Consider the following 26,126-nt stretch of genomic DNA (forward strand, 5'->3'; position numbering starts at 1 on the left):
CTTTTCTTTTAATGATGTATGTGAGTTTTGTCCTTTGTTTAGATATGGTAAAAAGAGAGTGTCCCCTCATTAAAATAATCCAGTAAATCCACTTAAGCCCTACCTCACACATTATAAAACAACAACAACAACACTCAGGACTCGAATGCAAAACAATGACAATTAAAATTGCACCAGCTATCCTCTGCACTTCAAGACGGCAGTTCAAGCACATGTCAACGCTATGGTCAGGCGAAAACGATGACACGAAATCTCACAGGAAGTTGTAAGGTTAATGAGCACAGATATGTTTTGTTTCACCTTTTGGAGGATTAGGAATAATGAATACCACACTTTTCCTTGTTGTATACACCTAGGGTTTTTTGTCTTTGTCATTGGTGAGAGAGGCAAAAGACGTTGTTTGTTTCACCATCGAAAATGAGAGTCCTCAACTCTACTGGTGCTGTAAAAAATCCTCTCACACTAATGAGCAGTCAACCCTCGCTCTCATACCGTTTACTCTTGTACACTTCCTTCTCTTCATTTCTTTTTTCATCCTTCCTTCAACTCTGAAGGACAAGAATCACAGATTATTTGATAATCGCTATAGGTACCATGATAAAGAAAACAGGTAAACCAGAGAAAAGTTTGCTAGTTTATCTAGTTTCCAGCGTTTTAATACATAAGTTTACCTGTTAGATTTATGGGGCAGTTTCCAGGACAAGTATTACCAGACTAAAATCCATGTGAGCTGTCTTAACAGAAAACAGCTTGCACCTCCATATCTTAACCCTGGAGAACCCACGGGTCAAATTTGGTCAATGTTAATTGATGCTAAGAGAAGGGTTCTTGGGTTCTCCAGGGTTAAAGAGCACCCATTGTTATTCATGTTTTAAAATTTCCTTTAAAATTTTTGGTTTCCTTTTTCCTCCCCTCATTCGACTGGACAATGGAAAGACGCGAATGACGTCGGCGCTTCTCAGCGCTCCTTCAAAAGCGCTTGCTGCGGCTGGCGGCAAAAACCGCAAGGCGTTCGGCGCGCATAAACAGCGCGCAAACGCTCCCTGCCCATAGAATATCATTCAAAAAAGGCGCCTGCAACTTCCATAAACACTTTTGGTGTGATCTGCCCCTAAGTGTGTATAAGTACATGTTAACTATATCCAAAAGGTACAAACCCCAAAGTAAACGATGACGCGAGTTATCGTCTCCAACTTAAATCTCTTTTCTTGGACTACAACAAATACTCGGATTTTAGGCAACAGTTTACTTCCTGGGATTGGTGATGTAGACAAGGCCGACATTATCATAATTCCTCCCACTTCAGACTCAGCCTGTAAGTTAACTCCTGTTAGCAACCGAATCTTTCAAACATGGTAAGGAGCGTCACATTTCCGGCTGACGTCAGAGGTATTCAGGCCAATCACAATGTACAGATTAGCTGGCCAATCAGGGACACAGAGCTTTTCAAATCCGTGCATTTCAGGAAAAGAGTCTAATCTGGAGCTACAAAAATGTGAAAAATAATGTGTTGTTTTAACATAATTACCTGAACACATTGCATTATACCAACTGAACAAAATAAGATTTGTTTTTAGCAATGAAATAGGTGCACTTTAAAATATATCAGTGCTGTTGTCTTCTCTCAGGATTCACATTAGTAGCCAAATGGTTTTGTAAGGTATGTTTGTAAAATATAACCAAGGCCTAGTCTTGAATTAATCTAAACCCTTTCCAGGAAACTAATCCTTTAAAGGCGCATTGTGTAACTTTTAGATTGATCTCTTGACAGAAATGCAATATAATATACATAACTATAATATCACAGTGGTGTATAAAGAGCTTACATAATGAACTGTATTGTTTTATTACCTTATAATGAGCCGTTTTTATCTACATACCCCGCAGGTAATTAATGTGTTTATTATGTTTACTCTTACACACGTTATTATGTTTAATTTCAGTGCTTTTATTGATAAAACAGAATATGTAACTGATTTGAAACACCATATACAGATACAGTAATATAGCTTGTTCCTGTAGCTCAACTGGTAGAGCATTCAGCATTGCATTAGCAACACAAAGGTCATAGGTTTGATTAAACAGAACACACATAAGCCCTTTTCACACATGGATTAAGAAAAATACACGGAAATTGCATCCGGGATTTGATTGATTTTGTATTATTCACACTGCCTATGATTTTCATACATGCAATAATGATCCTGTCAAAACATGTGACATATTTAAAGTCCTGCACTTGGTTGTTTTTTTTGACATTTATCCAATGATATATCTCTCTTAGGAAGTCATGCACAGGAATTTTTAGTTTATGACATTTTCATTTTGGGTGAACTATCCCTTTGACCTTACCCCAATCCCATCATCACTGGATTTAAGTTATATTGAATAAAAATGTACGAATCAAATATTTTTATTGATTGTTTTTCTACTAAATGAAGGTTTTTATTTATCTCTCCCTATCCATTATCTTTAATTTCTGAACACATGCATACATGTTTGATTCAGTTTTCTTCAGCAGTGAGCTGACATACTGTGATCATTTAGGAGGAGTTACATCAAGGGAAGTAATCACTTCAAAGACACCTCAGTTCCACAAATAACACAAATGGATTTAACTTCGCTGAGTTGATGTTTTGTGCTTCAATCAAGAGCAATACAACCTTACATAGCCTAATAAGCTTAATGTGTGCGGGTGTGTCTGTCTGTCGACAACAAAGGAGAAAGAGAGAGTAAAAAGAGATAAGCAGAAAATGGCAAAGAGAGATGTTGAAATAGACAGGCTGAAGGAGTGGAAAATAGAAATAGAGCAAAGAAAATGACCTTCACACACACAGAGAGAGAGAGAGAGAGAGAGAGAGAGAGAGAGAGAGAGAGAGAGAGAGAGAGAGAGAGAGAGAGAGAGAGAGAGAGAGAGAGAGAGAGGCAGGATGATCGAATGAGGAAATATAATGACTGCAGCTATAAAGGTATTAGTTAAGGTAAGAATATGAAAAAGGTTGTCCAATAAGCTTTTATTTATAGCAACAGAAATATGACTCTGTCTTCTATTCTAATTTGCTTTTAAGGTGTGTGTTTGTACCCATCCTGTTTGCTTTAGTTTGCTCTCTTTCTCTCTCTCTCTCTCTCTCTCTCTCTCTCTCTCTCTCTCTCTCTCCTCTCTCTCTTTCTGTGACAAGTACCAAAACATATTAGATAAAGTAAACAAGACTTATCAATTGGAAAATCTTCCTTTAAATATGACAATGTGGCAATTGCAGAGTAAGGTTAGATTCCGGAAATATAAACTATTTTTAACCTGCTATCAAACAATGGAAGTCTATGAGATGACCTTACTATTATAGTGAAACAAACATGTGGTGTGTGTTTTCATATTTGTCTGCTCATGGAAATTGATGACACCCTCATTTCTCAATATCTGTCTGCAAACTTCCCCCCAGCAGATGTGTAAAGTAATACTTGTCCTCTGCACTCAGCAAAGATGCGTCACAAAAACAAACACCAGACAGACAGACCAATTCATCTCTATTAGGGATTTATATTTAGCACATCGGGTAAAAGCGTATAAAAGCTCAGCAGGTCTCTCGATTAATTCTTTTATAACAGGATGATACTGTAGGTCAACCGGTTCAATATGGTTGTTCGCTTTTTTCACAGCCAGAGGCGATTCTAGGGTTAGAGCTTTAGGGGTGCTGAGCACCCAATGAGCTCCGCTGCCACCACCCGCTCTTTTTTCCTGCAGAAACCAATAATATGTCTATTGTAAAATAGCTATCATTTTAACATTGGTTCAACTAACTCCAAAATAAAGATTTTTTTGGAGACCTTTCAGGCATGAAAATGGGTCTGGGGTGAAAAAGATGAGAAGAATATTACCCCTCTAGGGTCCGGGAGCATGCTCCCCCTTAGAATTTTTTAAAAATAACATATTTTAAAGCATCAATCTGATGAGTTTCAGATGCATTTTTTTTGCCAACCTTTGTTAATTTCTAATTAATGGTGAGCTAGCACATTTTTGCCATTAATGCCATATTAAAGTCTCAGGACAAAAGGTGGGCTACACCAGCAGTGTGGGTATGGTTTTATGTGAATATACAGTGTATCGTTTTAAGCCTTTGTCAAAATGACAAATCTCCTAATTTATAACTTTTATGCCTACAACATATGGTAGGTTAATTTATAGTTTAATTTGCAGCTTTTCTTTTAACAGTCCTTTAATTGAACCATTACCTTTTCTATATGTCTAAAACAAAACACTTGTGACTCCTGCACTAAGGGTTAAAAACGTTATCCCCTTCATATTAGTCTATGTGTGACAAACTAAAAAAAATGTATTGTCTAGTTTGATAGTCAGACAGTTAGTGATTTGACACATAACTTACCGGTACTGTTGGTATAGTGATATGTAGTTTGTTTTCACTCTGTTCCAAACGCCATGTTTTCATGACGACTGACCAGAAAAGACGGACGTTGATGTCATGTTTACATGACTCCCGATTGTTAAAATAAGTCTCAAATTAACGATAAATCATACAATAAACTTTAACAACGGAGACACACGCATGCAACTACCCACTGAGACGCACTGCATGCGTCTTGCGGAAGAACATTGTAACCGGCGCTACTTCTCTCCGTTTAAGTCTATGGACGAGTCACCCAGGTACTTTGCTACTCCGCAGCGCGCGGGTACCCGCCGGACTAAAATAATCCGAAAATAAACACTTATTATACGTGTACCATGGTGATTCATTATAAGACAAAAACACGGCTTGAAAGATTGATTCGTAATGTACTCGCTCATTATAAACATAACGTAAACATTTTGTAAGATTTGAACAAAAAAGTTGCATCACAACACTTTTAAATGATTCTCACTCTGCGTGTGTTTCGCACTGAATGGTCAGGCTAAGCGATGCAGGTACAGAGAAGTAGAAGAAGAGGATGACACCATTTGCTAAGCGGGGAGGTTTTCATTTTCTACCTTATTATTCATTTTAAACCACAAACTACGGAGTATGTTTTGGACATTATTTAACCTGGTCAAAGACGAACGAACATTTTAGAATAATTAAATTTCTTGCCCCAAGTTTTAGGGGTGCTGAGCTCCTTTTTAGGGGTGCTGAAGCACCCCTAAAAAGGGGCTAGCCTCGCCCATGTTCACAGCTCTCATTAAACAGTTTGTCCAGAGATTTAGATTAACCTTTGTAAGGGTCAGAACAGGACTCAACATCTAAAAACAATTCTGGATTTTCTGGGATGTACTGAACTTTGTTTGAATTGTGTTATGAAGCACCGATGTGTCAAACACTATATTAGCTTCAAACCACAAATGTGTGGTTGTCTTATACAATGCAGTTTTTAACTAACAGGAAAGGTACTGTACTGCTATTCTCTACGATGGTAACTTAAAGAAAGTCTTTAAATTATATTTCAGGAAAAACTCACTATTATATAAACGTAAAAACACAACACTGATTAATATGAAACTATTATATTTATAGCAAAACATCCACAAAATAGCACCTAATCTTTTCTCTTAGACTCACCTCATTAGTTATTCAAATACAAGTGTCAATCACAAGTCTCCAGCAGCTTTCAATAGGTTTGTTATAGACGTATTTCTGCTTATTAAAGGGGACATATCATGAACATTTGACTCTTTTCATGTAAAATTGCTATAATTGGGTCCCCAGTGCTGCTTTCGATCTAGAAAAAGTGAAAAAGAACAACCTGGTAACTTAGGGCGCACTCACATTATCCAAACCAAACCGCGCTCGGGCGCGTTTGACCCCCAAAGCCTGGTTTGTTTGACTAGTGTGATCGCTTCGTTCCGCGCCCGAGCGCGGATTGGTTATTCGCGCCACGGCCGGGTTGCAGAGGTGGGCCGGAGCGCGGTTCACTTGGGCTCAGGCACGGAAGGCTGTGGTGTGAGCGCATTCGCGCCTGAGCGCGATTCAAAAGGTGAAGACGTCAGTTGCGCGACCACTCACCTTCATCTGCCTCCGTAAAAACCTTTTGATGCGCGCCGCGGGGTTACGTGAATGTCCGAGCTGCGCACGTGACAGATGAACTAAGCAATATGATGACATATGAGAGGGCTGTCTGTAATCACGCACCAAACGACTCCGAATAAAAAACACAGACTTATCATTACGGTGGGTTCCAGTGTTAAGAGAGAGCTTTACTTCCTGCTTTTTCAAAACAATCGCATCTTAATGACGAAAGCGCGCCCGGACTCGGATCGATACAAAGTACCGTGTGAGTGCGTGCATCTGGGGGAGTAGGGAGGGGTGACAATCGCGCTGGGGCTTGGTTTGGTTTGGTTTGGATAATGTGAGTGCGCCCTTAGTTTTGTTAAACCATTCTTTACAAGCATGTAAAAAATAGGTCTTTGAAATTTGGCTCCACTTGTGATGTAAGAAGGGGATGTTGCAACACATTCTCACTCCCCAAGGCATCAAAATCTGAAGCATGTTCAAACGCCTTCAACGTCAGAATGAAGTAAACTACTCAATGTTTTTCCTATTTTTAAACCTTTGTCGCTTGCAGTTGGGGTTAGAGTTTGGGTTTGGATGTCAGTTTAAGTTTTGTTTTATACTTTTTGTCTTCTGATTTTTATGCTTGGGGTTAGGGTTAGAGTTTGGGTTGGGATGTCTGTATTGGTTATACTTTTTGTCTTCTGATTTTTAAACCATTGTCGCTTGGGGTTGGGGTTAGAGTTGGGTTTGGATGTAATTTTATGTAACAGAAAGTAATTCTAACCCAAACCCCAAGCGACAATGGTAAAAAAATGTGAACAAAAATTGAGTAGTTAACGTCCAGAAGCAGCATGATCGTGCCGATCGTGGCATATGTTGACATCGCATAACGTGACGGCATCACCTTCCAGGATGCCAATTCGTCTGTATCCAATTCTGAGGGATTTGCATTAAAGCAACAGAGTACCCATTTCGTCGATATAGTGATGCATAGGGGCGGTATTTTGAGCTAAAATTTTACATATATACTCTGGGCACACCAGAGGTTTATTTAAAAAAATTTAAATGTAAAATTTGTGAAATGTTAATGAGGCTTTCACACAGGACACGGTGTGCACTGCGCATGCCACTGGGCATTTCAGCGCAGCCAGAATGAATGTCCAGTTTGGATGCCCCGTTTCTATTGGCCGCACGGGTAATCGTCACAGAATGCAGCACAAAAGTTAAACAGTTTTCAACAAGCTGCGCTCACGCATTGATCGACGCAACAAAAAACGTCCTTGCACGGTGCAAGCCATTAAAATGAATGGGTTTCATAGCAGAGCGCAGCACACCCGCGTCCTGTGTGAAAGTCGCATAAGACCAATTGTCCCCTCAAAGATAGGAATACCAGTATTTTTGTGACCTTTTGGGGACATTTTGAGGTCCCCATGAGGTTACAAATCAAACAGAATAATGTTTTTTTTTGAAAATGTGAAGTAGCAGAAAGTTTTCTGTGATGGTTGGGGTTTGGGTTAGGGGAAGGGAATAGAATATACAGTTTGTACAGTATAAAAAGCATTAAATCTATGGAATGTCCCCACAAAACATGGAAACCAGAATGTTTGTGTGTGTGTGTGTGCAGGTAGATTAATTTACTTTGAACCGTATAACTATTACGCAGTTGATTGACAGGCTTGGTGTTTTGGGTGTGTAATAAATACACTCCTGTATTGTCTATAATTGTTTACACACCTTGGGAACCGGTTAATGTGCATTGGTCACATGCATCGTGTAGAGTAAATTGATTAGTTGCCAGATTGTTGAAGGGTGTTTATCCTATTGTAAACAGTTTTTTTCCTCAAGGGATTTGTATTAATATACACTGTGCTTTCTTTATCCAAAGAAAGTCAGGTTTAATTGAAATAATCATGGGCTTCTTCATAATGTGATTTATTTACATGTAATCACACTAAAATAAATAAGAAAATGCAAAAAGTAAAAAATATTGAGCAAAGATATTTACAAACAAAGCACAACTCTGTTAAAAGAGCACACAATTGCTTTAATTGCCCAATAGTATAAGCTTTATTTAAAAAATACTTCAATTGGTAATGCCTTAAAATCTAAAGTTTTTTACTTAAATTTTTCACTTAAAGTGAATTTCATTACATTATATAATTATATTCATTAATTTTACTGAATTAACTAAACTAGTAGACCATACACATTTTATTTTATAAATAAGGTTACAGCTGCCATCACCTTTACCTCATCTCAAAGATTTATCTCTATTACAGAGATGTTCCTTTTAAAAGAAAGGATTTCCAAAAGCAGTAACATCACAACCAGCTGGTGAAAGGTTACAAATTCCATGAAGGTTAAGGTTGATGCAATAAAAAACATTTTCAAGGCCCAAAAAGTACTTCAGGTCCCTTTCTATCATTAACATTTATGACATTATGCCCAGGTTTATGACATTTTATCAAATAAATAAATTAATTTATCATGAATTCTGTGTAATTAAACATAAAAAATAAGGCTACTAACCAACAGCGCTACTTTGTATAATTTAATTTATGTTTTAGAAGAGTTTTTTGTCATACATTTTTTGGGGGGCCGCGAAGGAATCCCCAAGGGTGGCCGCACACTGAAAATGTTTGTGAACCACTGCCTTAGAGCTATTATCTGTACCAAAATGGTACATATTAAGACCTTTTAAAAAGGTACTGTCCCAGTGAAAACTTGTGTTCTTTATTCTGAGAGTGTAGAGATATGCAAAAGATTATTAAAAAGTGTCAACAGAACAATCAAATACACATTCTGGTGATTTATATTTCAAGCTTACGCAAGTGAAAGTCAAATATGAAGCTGTCAAACATGAGGTAAAGACTACCTCCTTTCTCTATTTTAAGGTTGATTCAGTAATTTCTTAACACATGATGCCATACCGTGTTTATCTGCATACTGATGGAGGGTTTGGTGACCTGTGACTGCGCTGAAAGTCGATGTAAAGTTTCGTAACTGTGCTGTTACGAAAATCGTAATCTGAACACATTGAATGTGAATTCTTTACCTGCTCTGTTTCCGGAATCCTAACCTTTATATTTATTTATGTTCACATAAAATATGTTTCTCAAACATAAATAAATCATGGATTTTTGTACATACAATAAAAAAACATCGACATCAAATTTTTTCAAATGCAGCATTGAAACATGACTAAGTCTAAAACTTAACAAATATTACTTTAGGTACACAACACTACATAGAAAATATTGACTAATTTGCATACATAACATAGCAAATGAACATAATTTGCATTAATCCATTCAGGAGACGCTTTTATCCAAAACAGAATGACTTTGTGACATTATAAAATTTGCAGATGACCAGAGGTGTAAAGTACTTGAGTAATTTTACTTGATTACTGTACTTAAGTATTATTTTTGGGGATTTTTACTTTACTTGAGTAAAATTTAAAATCAGTACTTTTACTTTTACTTAATTACATTTTTTAAGGAAAAAAACTACTTTTTACTCCTTACAATTTTATTTACAGTCAAAAAGTACTTATTTTTTAGAGATCACTTTATTCTATTTTCCCTTACTCTTACCAAACCAATTGAATTGTGCTGACGGCCAGTTTAATTTAAATGTTATTTATTTTCCTTGGCCGAGATACAGTGTGCCACTCCCTGAAATTCATACGGTCGTAGCTCAGGCACCTTAAGTCCGGGTGTTCGCTCTTCGGGTCCCTTATCCTACCCGAGAGGGCCTTTTTTAACGAGCCAACCCCCGACTCTCTAACCCTTTCTTTCCTAAATTTCAAACGTCCGTGGCTCGGTCGCTTTAAGTCCTAGGCATTCCCCCTTGGCGTCCCTTATCCTACCTAAGAGGGCCTTTCCAACGAGCCAACCCTGACGCTCTAACCCTTTCCCCGGCTGAGATACAGCGGTCATTCCCCTGATTTTCCCACGACCATAGCATGGATGCCTTTGGGTCGCTTATACCCGAGGGGACTTAAGGTGCCCGAGCTACAGCCGTGGAAAAAATCGGGGAAAGGACCACCATATCTCGGCTGGGGAAAGGGCTAGAGACTCGTGGGTGGCTTGTTGGATGGGCCCTCTTGGGTGGGATAAGGGACCCGAAGGGCGAACGCCCTGGACTTAAGGTGCCTGAGCTAAGGCCAAGGAAAAATCCGGGAAGGGTTGACCATATCTCGGCCCGAGAAAGGGCTAGAGACTCGCGAGTGGGCTCGTCGGATGAAGATTTTTTTGCTTCTTTGAAACCGACAACACATTAAGCCAGCAAAGAGTTGGATGGATATCTGGCCTGAGTTTCAGACACCAGGAATTCTCTGCTCACGTTTCCTGCTATTTCTAGCCTCTCTATCAAGACTAAGACCTTGTTCACGCTGTCGGTCCAAATCTGATTTTGTTGCATGTCTGACTGGATCCGATCTGTGTGTCCTGTAGGGTTTTGCAATTTTCTGGATTATCTGCACTGTTTCTATGGCAATGACGTCACACTGGCACAACAATCGTGTTTACATTTTACGTGACGCAACAGCATGACGTAACCGAAAAGCTACAAAAATACGATCAGAGCGGTCAGACTTAAATGTATTTCTGGAAATGTGATTTGAAAAGTATTTCAAACCACCTCTGGATATAGCTTGAAACAGAAAAGTTTCACAAGTTCTAAATGTGATTCGGTTCCAATCGAATATGCACCAAAATCAGATTTGGACTGACAGTGTGAACAAGAACTAATACAACTCTTTCTGCACTGGCTGTCTGTGAGATGCTTGATACTCAATTTTGAAAATCAGCTTCTGCTTTAGTTAAATTCAAGGTTTCACAACTTTGAGTAGCATTTTGCATACTGAAATTAGGTTGTTTTTTAGTTTGATAATGAAATACAATTAAATACAAACAGTTGTAAAGCAGGATAAAACCCTGTATGTGTTTCATTCACTTAATGTTTTTAGTGATTAAAAGCTTAAACAAGAATCTCTAGTTTAAATTTTTCCTGTTACTTTTACTTTTTTAATACTCAAGTACAATTTTAATGTGGTACTTTTTACTTTTACTCAAGTATGATTCTGGCCAGATACTTTTACTTTTAATTGAGTAAAATTTACACTCAGTACTTGTACTTTCACTTGAGTAACATTTTTGCGTACTTTTTACACCTCTGCAGATGACTCTGTAATCGTTTCCTTCCTCACTAACTTAGATGAGAGTCGTGGTTCAATGGTTGATCATTTTACTCAATGGTATGATGACTCATTTTTTAATATTGTTTCTAAAAAAAAAGAGATTTTCATAAAAATAACTCTGTGTCTGTGTTGTCTACTATTATTAAGGGGTGTGTCAGGTAGAAACAGTCAAGCAATAAAAATATTTAGGGACTGTACCTGATGATAAGTAACAATTTGAGGAGAACAATGAAATTATTAGAGGGAAAGTAGTGTTGTAGTCAAGACCACCTAAACCGACACCAAGTCATGACCAAGACCAAGACAGGCCGAGACCGAGACAAGACCAAGACTTTAAAGGGTCGAGACCAAGTCAAGACCAAGACCAAGATAGGCCGAGACCAAGTCAAGACCAAGACCAGTGCAAGTCACTGATTTAAAACACTTATGATAAAATGTGGAATATGCATTAGGCACTTCTTGTGTGTGTGTGTGTGTGTGTGTGTGTGTGTGTGTGTGTGTGTGTGTGCGTGTGTGTGTGTGTGTGTGTGTGTGTGTGTGTGCCATCAGAGAAGTTTATAATAATCAAAGGCATTGCAGATATGTGGGAATTTATCTTTGTCTATAAGCAAATAAAAGTGAACAAACAAGAAGAGCTGAAATCAACTTAACCATTTAATCTGAACTGTCTTTCCATGGCTTGCCATCCACTACACAATGCAGGTGTTTTTAGTAATAAAATTAGAAAAACTGTCATTGGGAGAAACTTAAACAATGCAGACATCATATGCCAAACCTGAATAAACTGCATAAAATTAATGACAAAAAATAGATTGTTATGTGCACTGCAAAAAATATTTTCAAGAAAAAATGTTCTTAGTATTTTTGTCTTGTTTTCAGTAAAAATATAAAAAATTCTTAAATTAAGATGTTTTTTCTTGATGAGCAAAACTACCCAAGAAAATAAGTCTAGTTTTTAGAGCAAAAATATCATAAAGGTCATTTTAATCTCTGACCTGAGGGAAGCAGCTGCTTGTTTTATTCACAAAACGCCGCCGTAAGAGTGCTTACTCGATCTAAAAAGTATGATCACATTAGTCCAATTCTGGCATCTTTACACTGGCTACCAGTTAAATATCGCATAAAATTTAAAATATTACTAATCACCTACAAAGCATTAAATGGCCGAGCGCCCTCGTATATTAAAGAATTACTATCAGAATACAATCCACCACGTAAACTGCGATCACAAAATTCTGGTTACTTAAAGGGACACAAGGCAGCATTTTTATGTTAATAAATCATCTTCGTAAGTCGGTATATGGTTAAATGACTCATTACATGACGAATGAAGACTCTCTCGTCCGCCCCTACCGTCTGTAGGAAGAATACCCCACTTGCAAGTTCGCTGTATCCGACCCGGTGTCCTTCAGTCTCGTATAGTCTTAGATATAGAACGCATTTACTCCCAGACACTAGGGGGAGCTAGTAGAGAGATAATACTCAGACTTGCCTTGTGTGCCTTTAATTATCCCTAGAATATCAAAAGTGTCTAAAGGTGGTAGATCCTTTTCCTACTTGGCCCCTAAGCTCTGGAATTATTTACCAAATAATGTTCGAGCATCAGACACAGTCGAGCAATTTAAATCTAAACTTAAGACATTCTTCTTTAACAAAGCATTCACATAGAATGTCCAATAAATGTACTTTTTCCCGCATTAGTTATTTTGTCTAGAACAAAGCACTCACATACCTCATATGGGTAATTTACTCTTGCCGCAATAGTTAGCCTGTCTGGAACCGAGCTGAATTAAACCACTATAATGTATGACACTTGCATTACATGCGAACGGCCCCTACGCTAATAGAATTCTGTTTTGTCTCCCTGTCTCGTCCTCGACCCCGAGGACATTGAGACAAACAGACCCAGTTCTTGTTGCTGTGAAGGTCATCGCACCACTGATCTGTCCTTCAACGTGATGCCCAGCCGATGCGCGACCAACGACCACCGGCTGAACCAGTCTAATCCACTTACCCGCTTCCTATCCCTACCGTGTCTATATATATATATATATATATATATATATATATATATATATATATATATATCTCCCTAGGGTTTTTTTGTCCTTCTAGGAGTTTTTCCCACCGGGTTTTCTCCTTAGGGGGTTTTTAGTCCCAGGGAGAGTCAGCCAACTTTGGCTTAACTTAGCACTTTACTGTATACGTTACATTATTAATACGCTCGCTTACACGGTTTATCCATAGCCGCTTTATTCTACTTCTTATACTATGCATTGATTTTCAGTGTTTTCCTCTACATCTACTCATGTAAAGCTGTTTTGCAACAATTGACAAGCGCTAAATAAAAAAAGCGCTATATAAATAAAATTGAATTGAATTGAATTGACAAAATCACTTAAATATTATTTAAGTGATTTTGTGAATAAAACAAGTAAAAAAAATCTGCCAATGGGGTAAGAAAAAAAAATGGAACCTTTTTCTTAAACACTAAATTCAAGAACAAATTGCTTACCCCATTGGCAGATTGTTTTATGCACAAAATCACTTAAATGTGATATTTTTGCTCTAAAAACTAGACTTATTTTCTTGGGTCGTTTTGTTCATCAAGAAAAAGCATCTTAATTTAAGAATTGTTAGATATTTTTACCGAAAACAAGACAAAAATACTAAGATTTTTTTCTTGAAAATCATTTTTTGCAGTGTGCATCAGTTGTGGTCTTGACCGGTCTTGATATAATAATAAATAATAAAATTCCGAGTCCTCTTTGTCTGAGACCGAGTAAAAATGTGGTTGATTCCAAGACGAGACCAAGACCTTTAAAAAGTGGTCTTGAGATCGGTCTTGAGACCGAGACCGGTCTCACACTAAGGGAAAGCTCTTCAGCTTATGTACTTCCTGAGGAAACGCAGGACTTTTAACATAGATGTTTCTTTTAAATGTTTTATTCTTGTTTAATATAATCATTTTTATGTATTTCTAATATTTGTTGGAATGACAATCTTGTGTAATGTAATAAGTAATGTAAAGATAGGAGTAAGCTAAGCAGTATAGTTAAAATGTGCAAAGTAATGGGGACTAACTTAAAGACTATAAAACTAATTTATGAAGAAAGGATTAATATAAGGCCCAGCTAGTCTGTTCTGATGTCACCCATCCACTGTGTACTGAATTTCAGCTGCTTCCCTCAGGTCAGAGATTAAAATGACCCTTATTAAAATCAAATAGATACAAGAACTCTTTTATACCTGCTGCAATTAAGTTTTAAATGACCCTTTACAGTTGTTTGTGTATATTGTATGTTATAGGTTGCTGTATGTGTGTATACACAAAGAAATGTAGTTCTAAATGTAGTTTCTGGAGCAGCCTAAACATTCAGGCCTGTCAATCATCATTATGGGAGTATATAAGGCAGCCCTCAGGCCCCTGTATCCAGCTGCAATTCTTCTGGCTTCCCTCCTACTCCCCATCTTCTTCTTGACTGCTCTCTTTCTTCCTCCACGCAGTTTTGTTGTAGGGGGGTTGAACTTGGGGCTCGTGCCCCTGCCTCAGGCTGGCTCTCTCTGAAGGTTCAGAGCTCAGGATCAGAGCTCCCTTTGAGGAAAGCAAGCCAAGTTTGTTTACCATTAATCATTAAGGTAATAATCCCACACTCACCCAACACCTGATCATCGTCTGTCATCATTGCACCTGTCACTCATCACCCTTATTAGTTAAGTCTATTGTGTTTGCTTTGTCCATTCTGTTTATGTTGCATTTTGTGTATGCACTTAATTGTTATTGTATATTCAATCATTTATTATGTTTATTGTCCTCTGTCGTCTCTCCTTCATCCTTCACCACATACCGTAACACACATAGTGTGTGGATTAACCAGTTCTCAACATGAATGTAACCCTTGATGCTGGAATGCTGTTTAGAATGACTAACTAAACAAACAAACATAGGCAGACAAAGACTTTTCCTGTTTCACAATCTCTATTATCATATTTCTCCATCATCAATGCATTTCCTGGGAGCAATGAGGTGTATATTGTTATCATAACTTCTTTTTTTTTGTCCATGTGGTGTGGTATTTTGTGTTTTAATGTTTTTTTTCTTCTTCTCTTCAACTACACTCTCAGAAACAAAGGTACAAAAGCTGTCACTGGGACAATACCCTTTAAAAAGTTACACCTTTGTACCCAAAAAGTGCATATTAGTAGTACTTCAAAGGTACATATTGGCAGTTCAAAGATATATTTGTACCTAAATGGTACTATTAGGACCTTTTCTAAAGGGTTCTGCCACAGTGACAGCTTTGTACCTTTACTTTTGACAGTGTATTGCATCATTTACCTGATTTTAATTATTATTTTTGAATAACTATTATTCTTATATTTCTATATTATGACTGTTACAAAGTATAATAGGCAGTATGTTCTGGATTGGTGGGGAGGGGTAAAATGTTTTAGGACAAAATATCTTTTGAATAAAAATAAGTTCAGATGGGCGATGGATTGGCGGTGGAACATGGGGTCGGGATGGCAGGCAGGCCCGTGAAGAGGAAGGGGGCCTGGCAACCAAGGCCGGGCAGCAGAGGTGACAGGGGTGAGCGTGACACACATTACATATTCACATTTGAATATTATTAATTTGATATTTGATATAAAATATTCATTTGACCAGATGTTATGTAAAAATGTAGATACATTTAATTTATTATAAAAATATTAATGAATGCAATAACTTATAATGACAAATTGCCATTCAAAAATAGAGATTTTTTGATTCTTCATAGAATCCTTTTGTACTTTTAATACATAGTGTAACTGGTTTTGGTGTTTAATCTAAAGAGATATGACTCAAAATCATGACATCATTGTCATAATAGCATAATGAATTGTGATTAGTCCACAGCAGACACTGCTGTTCAACCCAGATATTAATGGTTGGCAATATCAACTGCAATGCAGTTCCCCAGTGAAAGTCATGTTTAAGGAAGCTCACATATTTCTTTTTGTTCAGTGTCTGTACATCTTGTGTAACCCATTGGGTGGCTTCATTCGCTAACACAGCTGGGAATATTTATTTGAACTATTAATACGGAGCTTCTAATAGAGGTAAGAATTAATTTGATTTATATTAATAAGCTTTTACTGTACTGTGCACTGTAAAAAAACTTGTTGCACTTTTAATCAGCTTGAATTTACAATGAATTTAAATTATAAAAATAAAGTTCAATTAATTTTAGTTATTTATAATTTTAATAATTTATAGCAACTCCTAACTAGTCAAGAAAGTTGAAAGTAGTTTCAAATTGATTAAACTTAAAAATGTAAGTACAACAAGGATTTTTTACAGTGATATTTACTCACCAGTCTAATTGAACTACATTTATATTGTGCAAGCCTTTCTTTAAATAGAAATTTGTTTTTATTCTTGTTGGTGATACAGATCAAATTCATCCTGTTTAAGTCATAAAATGTTGAGCTCACGTTTGTGTGGATTTCTGCATTGCCGTCTAGTTGTTACAGTGGCAGTCGCCGGTCTCATCTCTCTGAACGTCATGTTTTTATGGACTTCACCTCTGACTGTTTGCCTATCTTCAAATCGGCCAGGCTCAGGTAGACAACACATATGGAAGAACAACTCACTTGTTAAAGCAGTGGTTGACAAACCTGTACTTCTGTTATGGTATTGGCCTCAAAATTACATATTCAATCTGAGTGACTGTAAAACTATTTACAACATCGATGGCTGTCACCTGACGGATGATAGATCTCTCTATAACAACACAGATGCCGTGCTTTTTTTCCATAAAGCTATTCGTCTAGCCACACTTCCTAAATCTCCTCGCCCTCCATTCCAAAAGTGGATATGGATGAATGTTGAATCACCAACTAACACTTATAAAATACCAGGAATTAAAAACCTGTTTAATCTGACTCTCAGTTACAGAGAGGATTCTGACATTCCTGTGCGATTACGACTGACCAGCAGAAAGATCCCAGATGAGCATTTTGAAATTCCCAAAAAGGATAAACTCATCTGTTGGATTGTGAGTAACAATTTTAAGAGGACAGGTGCCGAGACGAGAAGCGCTTATTTTCGAGAACTTAGCAAGTATGTCAAGATAGAAGTGTATGGAAAAGCGTATGGATCGTTCCTGGATTATAAAGACTACTTTCCTACCATAGGCAGCTGTAAATTTTATCTCTCTTTTGAGAACTCCGTTCACAAGGACTACATCACTGAGAAGTTAAATGGACCTCTGGCAGTAGGTACTGTACCTGTGGTGCTGGGACCTCCCAGAAAAAACTATGAAAGGTTCGTACCGGGTGACTCCTTCATTCATGTGGACGACTTTCCAGATGCAAAGTCACTAGCAGAATATCTTATGCATCTGGACATGGATGAAGACGCCTATCGCAAGTACTTTAACTGGAGGAGAAATTTCTCAGCACGTCCTCATTTAATATTAAAGAACCAAGAGTTTGTTCTGGCTATTTGTACGGCCTGTGATTATGTAGGAAAGCATAGGGACTATAAACAAATTCCTGATATCTATGAATGGTTTTTCAACTAATGTCACTGCTAATGTATGTTAAGGCTAAAAGGAAATAAATCATTGTTTTCAATATATTCTTTATATGAATACATCATCTTGATCTTCTGGTCAAACATCCCTGTAATGTTTTAATAGCCTACTTACTAATATGAGTTTTTGCATATTTCATAATTTGTTCATAGTCATCTGCTATATGAATAAATGTAAATGTGTTTGTGGGTTCATTATTCTGGGACACATTGTCCATATAAAATAAATATTTTTGATTGGTTGGTTGTCTTTAGCCCTTCCTCAAACCTTTCAATAGCCTGCCTCAGATTGCTTTTAACCAATGTATAAATTGTAAGAAATAAAAAAATAATGATGTCTTTGACTAAATTCTGTGTTAATGAGCAAGACAGACGTTTGGGTGGGCTCACCCATGTCCATAGATCCGCCCTGCCATTTTAGCTTAGTATTTTCTTATAAACTTGAATTAGCTTAATTTATTAAGATTTTGAATAAGATATAAATAACGGCAAAATAAATGCATGTTTGTTACTCACTGTGGCCTTTTGTCAAATATCTCAAATTTTCGTTCTTTTCTGCATGTGATTGACATGTTTGGTATTTTTGGGTGTGAAATCCATTACACACCTTTGTTAACCAGTTAGTGTGCATTGGAGACATTCATTATGTAGAGGAAATTGATCAGTTGCCAGGATGTTGAAGGATGTTAATCCGATTGCAAACACAGTTTTTTTTTCTCCAGGGCATTTGTATTAAAATACACTGTGGTCTCTTCATCTGCAAAAATTCAAGTTTAATGGAGATAATGATAGGCTTCTTCAGAATGTGTGACACCATTTACATGTAATAAGCTAAAATAATAAGAAAATACAAATGTAAAAATATTAAGCAAATACATTAACAAAAAAAGCACACCATTGTTTTAATTCTAATATACAATTATGCTGCCTAACTGGATTCACCAGCTGGTTCATTGGGGATAACTATGCTGGTTCAGTTATATCAGTCCATAACCAGCTTGTAAGACACTGTGAAACAAGCAAAAGTTTTGCTTCATTTGCACCTCCACTTCAGACCAATGTGTCCCATTTTTTTATGCGTGGAGGCACTACTTCATAAGATTCACTTCGGACATGTCTGCCAAAACACATGCATCTTCTTGGCACTGAGAGAAAACCCAGATCTGTCATCAGGTCCTATTGTGTTTTGCAAATGGTTTCATGGAGTTGGCAGAGGAGTTTATAAGAGAAAAATGCTTGGTTATTTCACTTCCAATATCCCTTCATCTCAGTATACTATCATCTTTTTGGATTGAATTCGTTTCTTAATTAGAATTATGGTTTAAATGTCTGTTTAATTTATGTTTGAGCATCTAGCATGCAGAAATCTATAAGGTTGAATGAAAATATGCTTTAAATTTTACACTCACCAAAAGTATTATAAGGAACACCATACTAATACTGTGTTGGATCCCCTTTCGCCTTCAGAACTGCCTTAATTCTATGTGGCATTGATTCAAGAAGGTGCTGAAAGCATTCTTTAGAAATGTTGGCCCATATTGTTAGGATAGCATCTTGCAGTTGATGGAGATTTGTGGGATGCACATCTAGGGCACGAAGCTCCCGTTCCATCACATCCCAAAGATGCTCTATTGGGTTGAGATCTGGTGACTGTGGGGGCCATTTCAGTACAGTGAGCTCATTGTCATGTTCAAGAAACCAATTTGAAATGATTCGAGCTTTGTGACATGGTGAATTATCCTGCTGGAAGTAGCCATCAGAGGATGGGTACATGGTGGCCAAAAAGGGGTGGATATGGTCAGAAACAATGCTCAGGTAGGACGTGGCATTTGAACGATGCCCAATTGTCACTAAGGGGCCTAAAGTGTGCCAAGAAAACATCCCCCACACCATTACACCACCACCACCAGCCTGCACAGTGGTATCAAGGCATGATGGATCCATGTTCTCATTCTGTTTACGCCAAATTCTGACTCAATAGAAATCGAGACTCATCAGACCAGTCAACATTTTTCCAGTCTTCAACTGTCCAATTTTGGTGAGTTGTAGCCTCTTTTTCCTATTTGTAGTGGAGATGAGTGGTACCCGGTGGGGTCTTCTGCTGTTGTAGCCCATCCGCCTCAAGGTTGTGCGTGTTGTGGCTTCACAGATGCTTTGCTGCATACCTCGGTTGTAACAGTGGTTATTTCAGTCAAAGTTGCTCTTCTATCAGCTTGAATCAGTCGGCCCATTCTCCTCTGACTTCTAGCATCAACATGGCATTTTCGCCCCCAGGACTGCCGCATACTGGATGTTTTTCCCTTTTCACACCATTCTTTGTAAACCCAAGAAATGGTTGTGCATGAAAATCCCAGTAACTGAGCAGATTGTGAAATACTCAGACTGGCCCGTCTGGAACCAACAACCATGCCACGCTCAAAATTGCTTAAATCTCCTTTCTTTCCCATTCTGACATTCAGTTTGGTGTTCAGGAGATTGTCTTCTTGATCAGGACCACACCCCTAAATGCATTGAAGCAACTGCCATGTGATTGGTTGATTAGATAATTGCATAAATGAGAAATTGAACAGGTGCTCCTAATAATCCTTTAGGTGAGTGTACAGTATATGCTTAGATTGTATAAAAGCACTATCAATTGCCTGTAGTTTATCTGTAATTGTAGGGTAATGAACTAAAATATGCAATGACAGGCACACACGCAGTCTTTCCATCTCTGTCATATGCAAACACGCACTTTGACAGTGGCAGCATTCATCTTTGGGTGAAACAAAGTGGAACAAAGTGTTTCACTTCTGACTCCCTGCAAAACAAATCCTGATTGCAATTAAATCCTGCCTGGGTGGAAAGCATGCAAAAAGACAACAACGGCAATGAGTTAGGTGTAATCAAATAGGATTGTGCAAACCACAAATCTGGGACCCAGATTTCATTTGCAAAAAATGAGAGTGCCAAAACAAAATAAGGCTAATTACTGTGTCTGATGATTTGTTCTGGAGTTGTGCATCTGAGGTTATTTTAAGCTTGGCCAAGTCAGACCCGGTGATAGGCTTGATTTTCATGACAATTACACGTAAATCACTCCTTATAGAGCAGACAACAAACTTCCTTTTTATGAATGTTTATTTCCACCTTGCATAAATGATTTTTTAATCTGTCTGATTGATTGACCTAATATTTGCTATTGGTGTAGTATGCTGTTGGTCTTTGGCTTGCTCACCCACATGAAAACTCAAGTTTAAACTGGTAGATATGTTTTGGAACATGGTTGCTGTTTTTCCAGTCTAAGATGGACTACCAGGTTGGACCAGATAACAAACAGTCTCTAAAACACAAAAAATGGTGGGTTGTTTTATTCCATTGTTGGGTAAAATATAGACTGTTACCAAGAATATACCAAGAAAATATCCAAATTTGATCCAGTCATGGGTTAAAACAACAGCATACTTTAGGTTATCCAATATGTCAATAGTATACTCAACCATGGTTCACTAATCTCTTTGTCAGGTTATACTGGCTTCTTATAGCTTGCATCAAATTCAAATCTCTGCTCCTGGCCTTTAAAACCACCACAATGGACACAAAGCAGCTTTACAGAAAATACATTTTAAAACAAACAGTACAGACATGCATTTTACAACAGTTTACAATGGTCTACACAAGATAAGCAACAGGCAGTTTTACAAAAAACATTAAGGGCCCTATCTTGCACCCAGCGCAATTGACTTTGTCAGTGACGCATGTATCATTCGTATTTTGCACCGGCGCACAGCGGGTTTTTCCCTCCACAGACGCACGTCGCCAAACTAGGGAATGAACTTGCGCTCCCTGGGTGGTTCAGCGCAAAAAAAGAGGCGTGTTCCGGCGCAAACCATCCCTGATGCTATTTTGCAGTTTCAAAAAACAATTGCGCCACTGACCAGAAAAAAAAAGTTTAAAGTCAGTGGCGCGTTGCGCGTTGTTCATTATGCTATTTTAAGGGCGCATGCTTGACCATAATGTATAGCGTGCACAACGCGCATACACTTTGCTTATCTAATCTACATTGTTACACTAAAAAATATTAATACACGAGATAAGGGGAATCATAGTGGTGAGCATTGTGGTGATAGTTTTTATTTATTGTGTGGCTGCGTTAAAAAATTCTCATGCAAATAACGATTAAAATATTTTCATAAGTTTATTGTGTGGCTGTATTACGTTTATTTTATGTAAATAATAATTAAAATGTTTTCAAGAAACCTTAATGTATATGAACTTGATTTGTAAGAGTACTTTGGGGTTGGACCTTGCTTGCGTTTCTTGGGTCCGATTTCAAAGCCCCCAAACCCTTTCAGCGGTGAGGGTGGACGCAGCGATGTCCTCTGCTGGCGTCTGTGTAGAGGCAGATCCACCTCCCGTTACACGGCGTGCCTGATTTATGCTGGCAAGCTTGGGATTCCTCCGTCTCCTGACATCATTGTAGCGCTTGGCGCAACAATGGAGATGGCAGCTGATGAGACTGTGGCTATTTCCTCTCACGCCTGTTTAACCTACGCTGATTTGGGCGGGTTTCTCCTTTCCCCATACAAAACAACTTTTCTTTCTTTGACTGCTCTTACAAGAACGTGGGTCTCCTCGGCTGTAAACCGCTCCTGGCGTACGCCTGGTAAATCCGTCATAATAATAGCAACCCGCCATGGAACTTGCGCCCTTGCGTTTAAAGGGAATGTTGGATAGCGTTCTGATTGGTTTATTTGACGTTACGCCCAAACCACACCAATGAATAATGAACCTACTTCAGACCAACCTCTTATTGATTTGCGCCTGGCGCAAGAGTTATTTCTCACGCCGGGAAAATAGCAACAGCGCCCAAGATCCGCCCACAAACTCACTTGCGCGTTGCGCTTCGCACTTGCGTTTCAGATCGTTAAAATAGGGCCCAAAATGTGAATGTTAAAGTAAAAAGTTAGCATGATATAACTCCTTAAAACACAATACGTGACTCTGTCTGTGAAATCCAGATTAAAATCTCATAATCTAAAAGTTTGATTTCAAACATTCATTTCACGTTGATTTCACTCACTCAATTCTATCAAGGTTATTAAGGTTATTTTCAGAAAATGTTCTTTACATTGTGTAGAATGATTTTATGTAGAAAACACTAAAGAAAGAAAAGACTTTAGCTGAGACTTTAGCTTTCAAAGACTGGGCAACCCAATCTCATGGCAAGTCGTGTTATAGTCACAAAATATTTGATTCATTTATTCATGTTCATGGACACGTTTGTCTGCTTTTTTGTGCCATTGAGCATAAATGTCTTTTTCATAATTTTATGTATTGGTTTCTCATAGTTTTTTCCTATTTTTTTACCATTTTTGCTTGGGGTTAGGGTTAGAATGACTTTTTGGGCCCTATCTTGCACCCAGCGCAATTGACTTTGTCAGTGATGCATGTATCATTCGTATTTTGCACCGGCGCACAGCGGGTTTTTCCCTCCACAGACGCACGTTGGCAAACTAGGGAATGAACTTGCGCTCCCTGGGCGGTTCAGCGCAAAAAAGGAGGCGTGTTCCGGCGCAAACCTTCCCTGATGCTATTTTGCAGTTTCAAAAAACAATTGCGCCACTGACCAGAAAAAACTAGTCTAAAGTCAGTGGCGCGTTGCGCGTTGTTCATTATGCTATTTTAAGGGCGCATGCTTGACCATAATGTATAGCGTGCACAACGCGCATACATTTTGCATCTAATCTACACAGATGCAACAGTTATTTTTGCAAATCATAAATTGTTACAATAAAAAATATTAACACATGAGATAAGGGAAATCATTGTGGTGAGCATTGTGGTGATAGTTTTTATTTATTTTGTGTGGCTGCGTTAAAAAATGATCATGCAAATAACGATTAAAATATTTCCATAAGTTTGTTGTGTGGCTGTATTACATTTATTTTATGTAAATAATAATTAAAATGTTTTCATAAGAAACCTTAATGTATGTGAACTTGATTTGTAAGTGTACTTTGGGGTTGGACTGCTTGCGTTTCTTGGCTTTCATCGGTGAGGGTGCACGCAGCGATGTCCTCTGCTGGCGTCTGTGTAGAGGCAGATCCACCTCCCGTTACACGGCGTGGCCGAATTATGCTGGCAAGCTTGGGATTCCCCCGTCTCCTGACATCATTGTAGCGCTTTCAGCGAAATGTCCTGGGGATAGCAGCTGATGAGACAATTGTGGCTATTTCCTCTCACGCTTGTTTAACTGACACTGATTTGGCCGGGTTTCTCCTATCCCCATACAAAACAACTTCTCTGTCTGACTGCTCTTACAAGAACGTCGGTCTTCTCGGCTGTGAACCGCTCCTGGCGTGCGCCTGGTAAATCCGTCATAATAATAGCAACCCGCCATGGAACCTGCGCACTTGCGTTTAAAGGAAATGTTGGATGACGTTCTGATTGGTTTATTTGACGTTACGCCCAAACCACACCTATGAATAATGAACCTACTTCAGACCAACCCCTTATTGATTTGCGCCTGGCGCAAAAGTTATTTCTCCCACCAGGAAAATAGCAACAGCGCCCAAGATCCGCCCACAAAGTCACTTGCGCTTTGCGCTTCGCACTTGCATTTCAGATTGTTAAAATAGGGCCCATGGTTACATTTCAGACATCCTCCTAACCCAAACTTCAACTACAAGTGAAAATATTTTTTAAATCGGAAGAAAAACCAATGCATAAAATTACATCCTAAGCCAAATCCCAACTCTAACCCAAGCGACAATGATTTAAAAATAGGAAAAACAATGAGGAAAACAATACATAAAGTGACGAAAAAGAAAGTCATGCCATGAAGACGAAAAACTATTTATAGAAATTTGTGTTGACTAACACGAAAAAGACAGAAAAAGCAGAAAATCGTGTCCATGAACACGAATAAATTAATCAAATATTTTGTGACTTTAACACGACTTGCCGTAAGATTGTGTTGCACTGGGTCAAGAACATTATGTTTCTTTAATGATCTAAGTAAATCAAGACGTCCAATATCAATAATAACAGCTTATCTGATGTCATTGGTGTTTTACAGCATCAGACAGTTGCAGAAAAATTAGCATTAGCATGTTCACTGTCGTTCTCCATGCAGCTATAGCAGCACCTCGGAGCTGCTGCTGGAGCCGCTAGCACTTGGGACAGATATAAAATCGGCTGGATGGTACTACTGAAGTCCATGAATGCAAAGGCGATATGGTGTATGTAGCAGCAGAAGATGTTTGGAGAAAAAAAGTCCTTGAATGGAAAGAGAGCCACAGGTGGGAAGTAGTTAAAGACAATGATCGCCAGAATGATGACCACAATCTTGAAGGCCCTTTTCTTGATACGGTGTCTCTCGTCTCGTCCTGAAGCCGACTGTCTCAGGGCCCAAAGAATCGAGATGTTACAGAACACCATGAAGATGAATACGGCGAGGATCATGACGGTGAAGACTTTCTCAAAATGTGGAATTTTTTTTACACACTTCGCTGCAGCATAGACCAAAATCACAAACCATGTAACACCAACGCAAACAGACCGTCGCCTTGTGTTCATTAGTTTGGTGAAAAAAATGGGATGGACCACAGCCATATATCTATCTAAACAGATACATGACAAGAAGAGAGGTGAAAAATCTTTGAGCCCGTAGAAGAAACGCACGACATACCAGTTGCTGCTGGTGGTCAAATAGACAATGCTTGCAAATTCCAGAGGAGGAATAAGACAGTAGAAAATGTCTAGCACAGCAAGATGGACGATGAAGATGTCTGATGTAGAGGAATCACGTCTCTTCTTCTGAATGAGCCACAGAACCATTACGTTGGCTGGGATGCCCAGCAACATGTTGAGAAACTGCATCACCAGGTAAAAGATAATGGCTGCTGGTGTGTCTGCACATTTGGCGTACAAAGTCTTATTGGTCAGAGAGGAGTTCAGAGAAGAGTACATGTAGCTGCATATGTCCATTATCGCAATCGTCTGTAAGTCCCTACAAACTGAAAAATACAGTAGATTTACAAATATTAATAGGTTAACATCCAGAAGGTTGGACACATTTTATTCCATTCCATTTTTACATCTTTTTAAAATTAAAAATAAATTTTCTGAAATGGTTAAAGAAATATAAAAAAGAGAGTTTGACCAGCATAGGTTTTTGATTATTAGACCATACAAACATTTTGACTAAACTGACAAGTGACAACTAACAACTAGATAAATAATTTAAAATATTAAAGATACAGGGATTAGACTAGTCCTAGACTAAAATAAATGTAAGAGCTGTCCAAACGTAAAACAATTTGCACTGACATATCCAATCTATAAATACATTTTAGTTTGATAAACAGTATGGGTTACCTTT

General features: G+C 38.1%; 2 protein-coding genes across 2 annotated transcripts; one reads left to right on the plus strand and one right to left on the minus strand.

Moving 5' to 3' along the window:
• The first annotated feature begins 16,624 nt into the window (after nucleotides 1-16,624).
• LOC135727351 (4-galactosyl-N-acetylglucosaminide 3-alpha-L-fucosyltransferase 9-like) lies at nucleotides 16,625-18,150 on the plus strand. Its single transcript, XM_065245163.2, has one exon. It carries the CDS (start codon nucleotides 16,647-16,649, stop codon nucleotides 17,748-17,750), a length of 1,104 nt encoding a protein of 367 aa, XP_065101235.2. The 5' UTR covers nucleotides 16,625-16,646; the 3' UTR covers nucleotides 17,751-18,150.
• Nucleotides 18,151-24,823: 6,673 nt separating this feature from the next.
• On the minus strand, nucleotides 24,824-25,732 carry LOC135786515 (uracil nucleotide/cysteinyl leukotriene receptor-like). Its single transcript, XM_065295975.1, has one exon. The coding sequence runs from the start codon at nucleotides 25,730-25,732 to the stop codon at nucleotides 24,824-24,826; it is 909 nt and encodes a 302-aa protein (XP_065152047.1).
• Nucleotides 25,733-26,126: the final 394 nt, after the last annotated feature.

The sequence above is a fragment of the Paramisgurnus dabryanus genome, chromosome 17 (assembly GCF_030506205.2).
Source record: "Paramisgurnus dabryanus chromosome 17, PD_genome_1.1, whole genome shotgun sequence".
NCBI lineage: Eukaryota > Metazoa > Chordata > Actinopteri > Cypriniformes > Cobitidae > Paramisgurnus > Paramisgurnus dabryanus.

Coding starts and splice junctions, on each gene's coding strand:
- LOC135727351 (XM_065245163.2), top strand. CDS start 16,647: ATGTTGAGCTCACGTTTGTGTGGATTTCTGCATTGCCGTCTAGTTGTT.
- LOC135786515 (XM_065295975.1), bottom strand. CDS start 25,732: ATGGACATATGCAGCTACATGTACTCTTCTCTGAACTCCTCTCTGACC.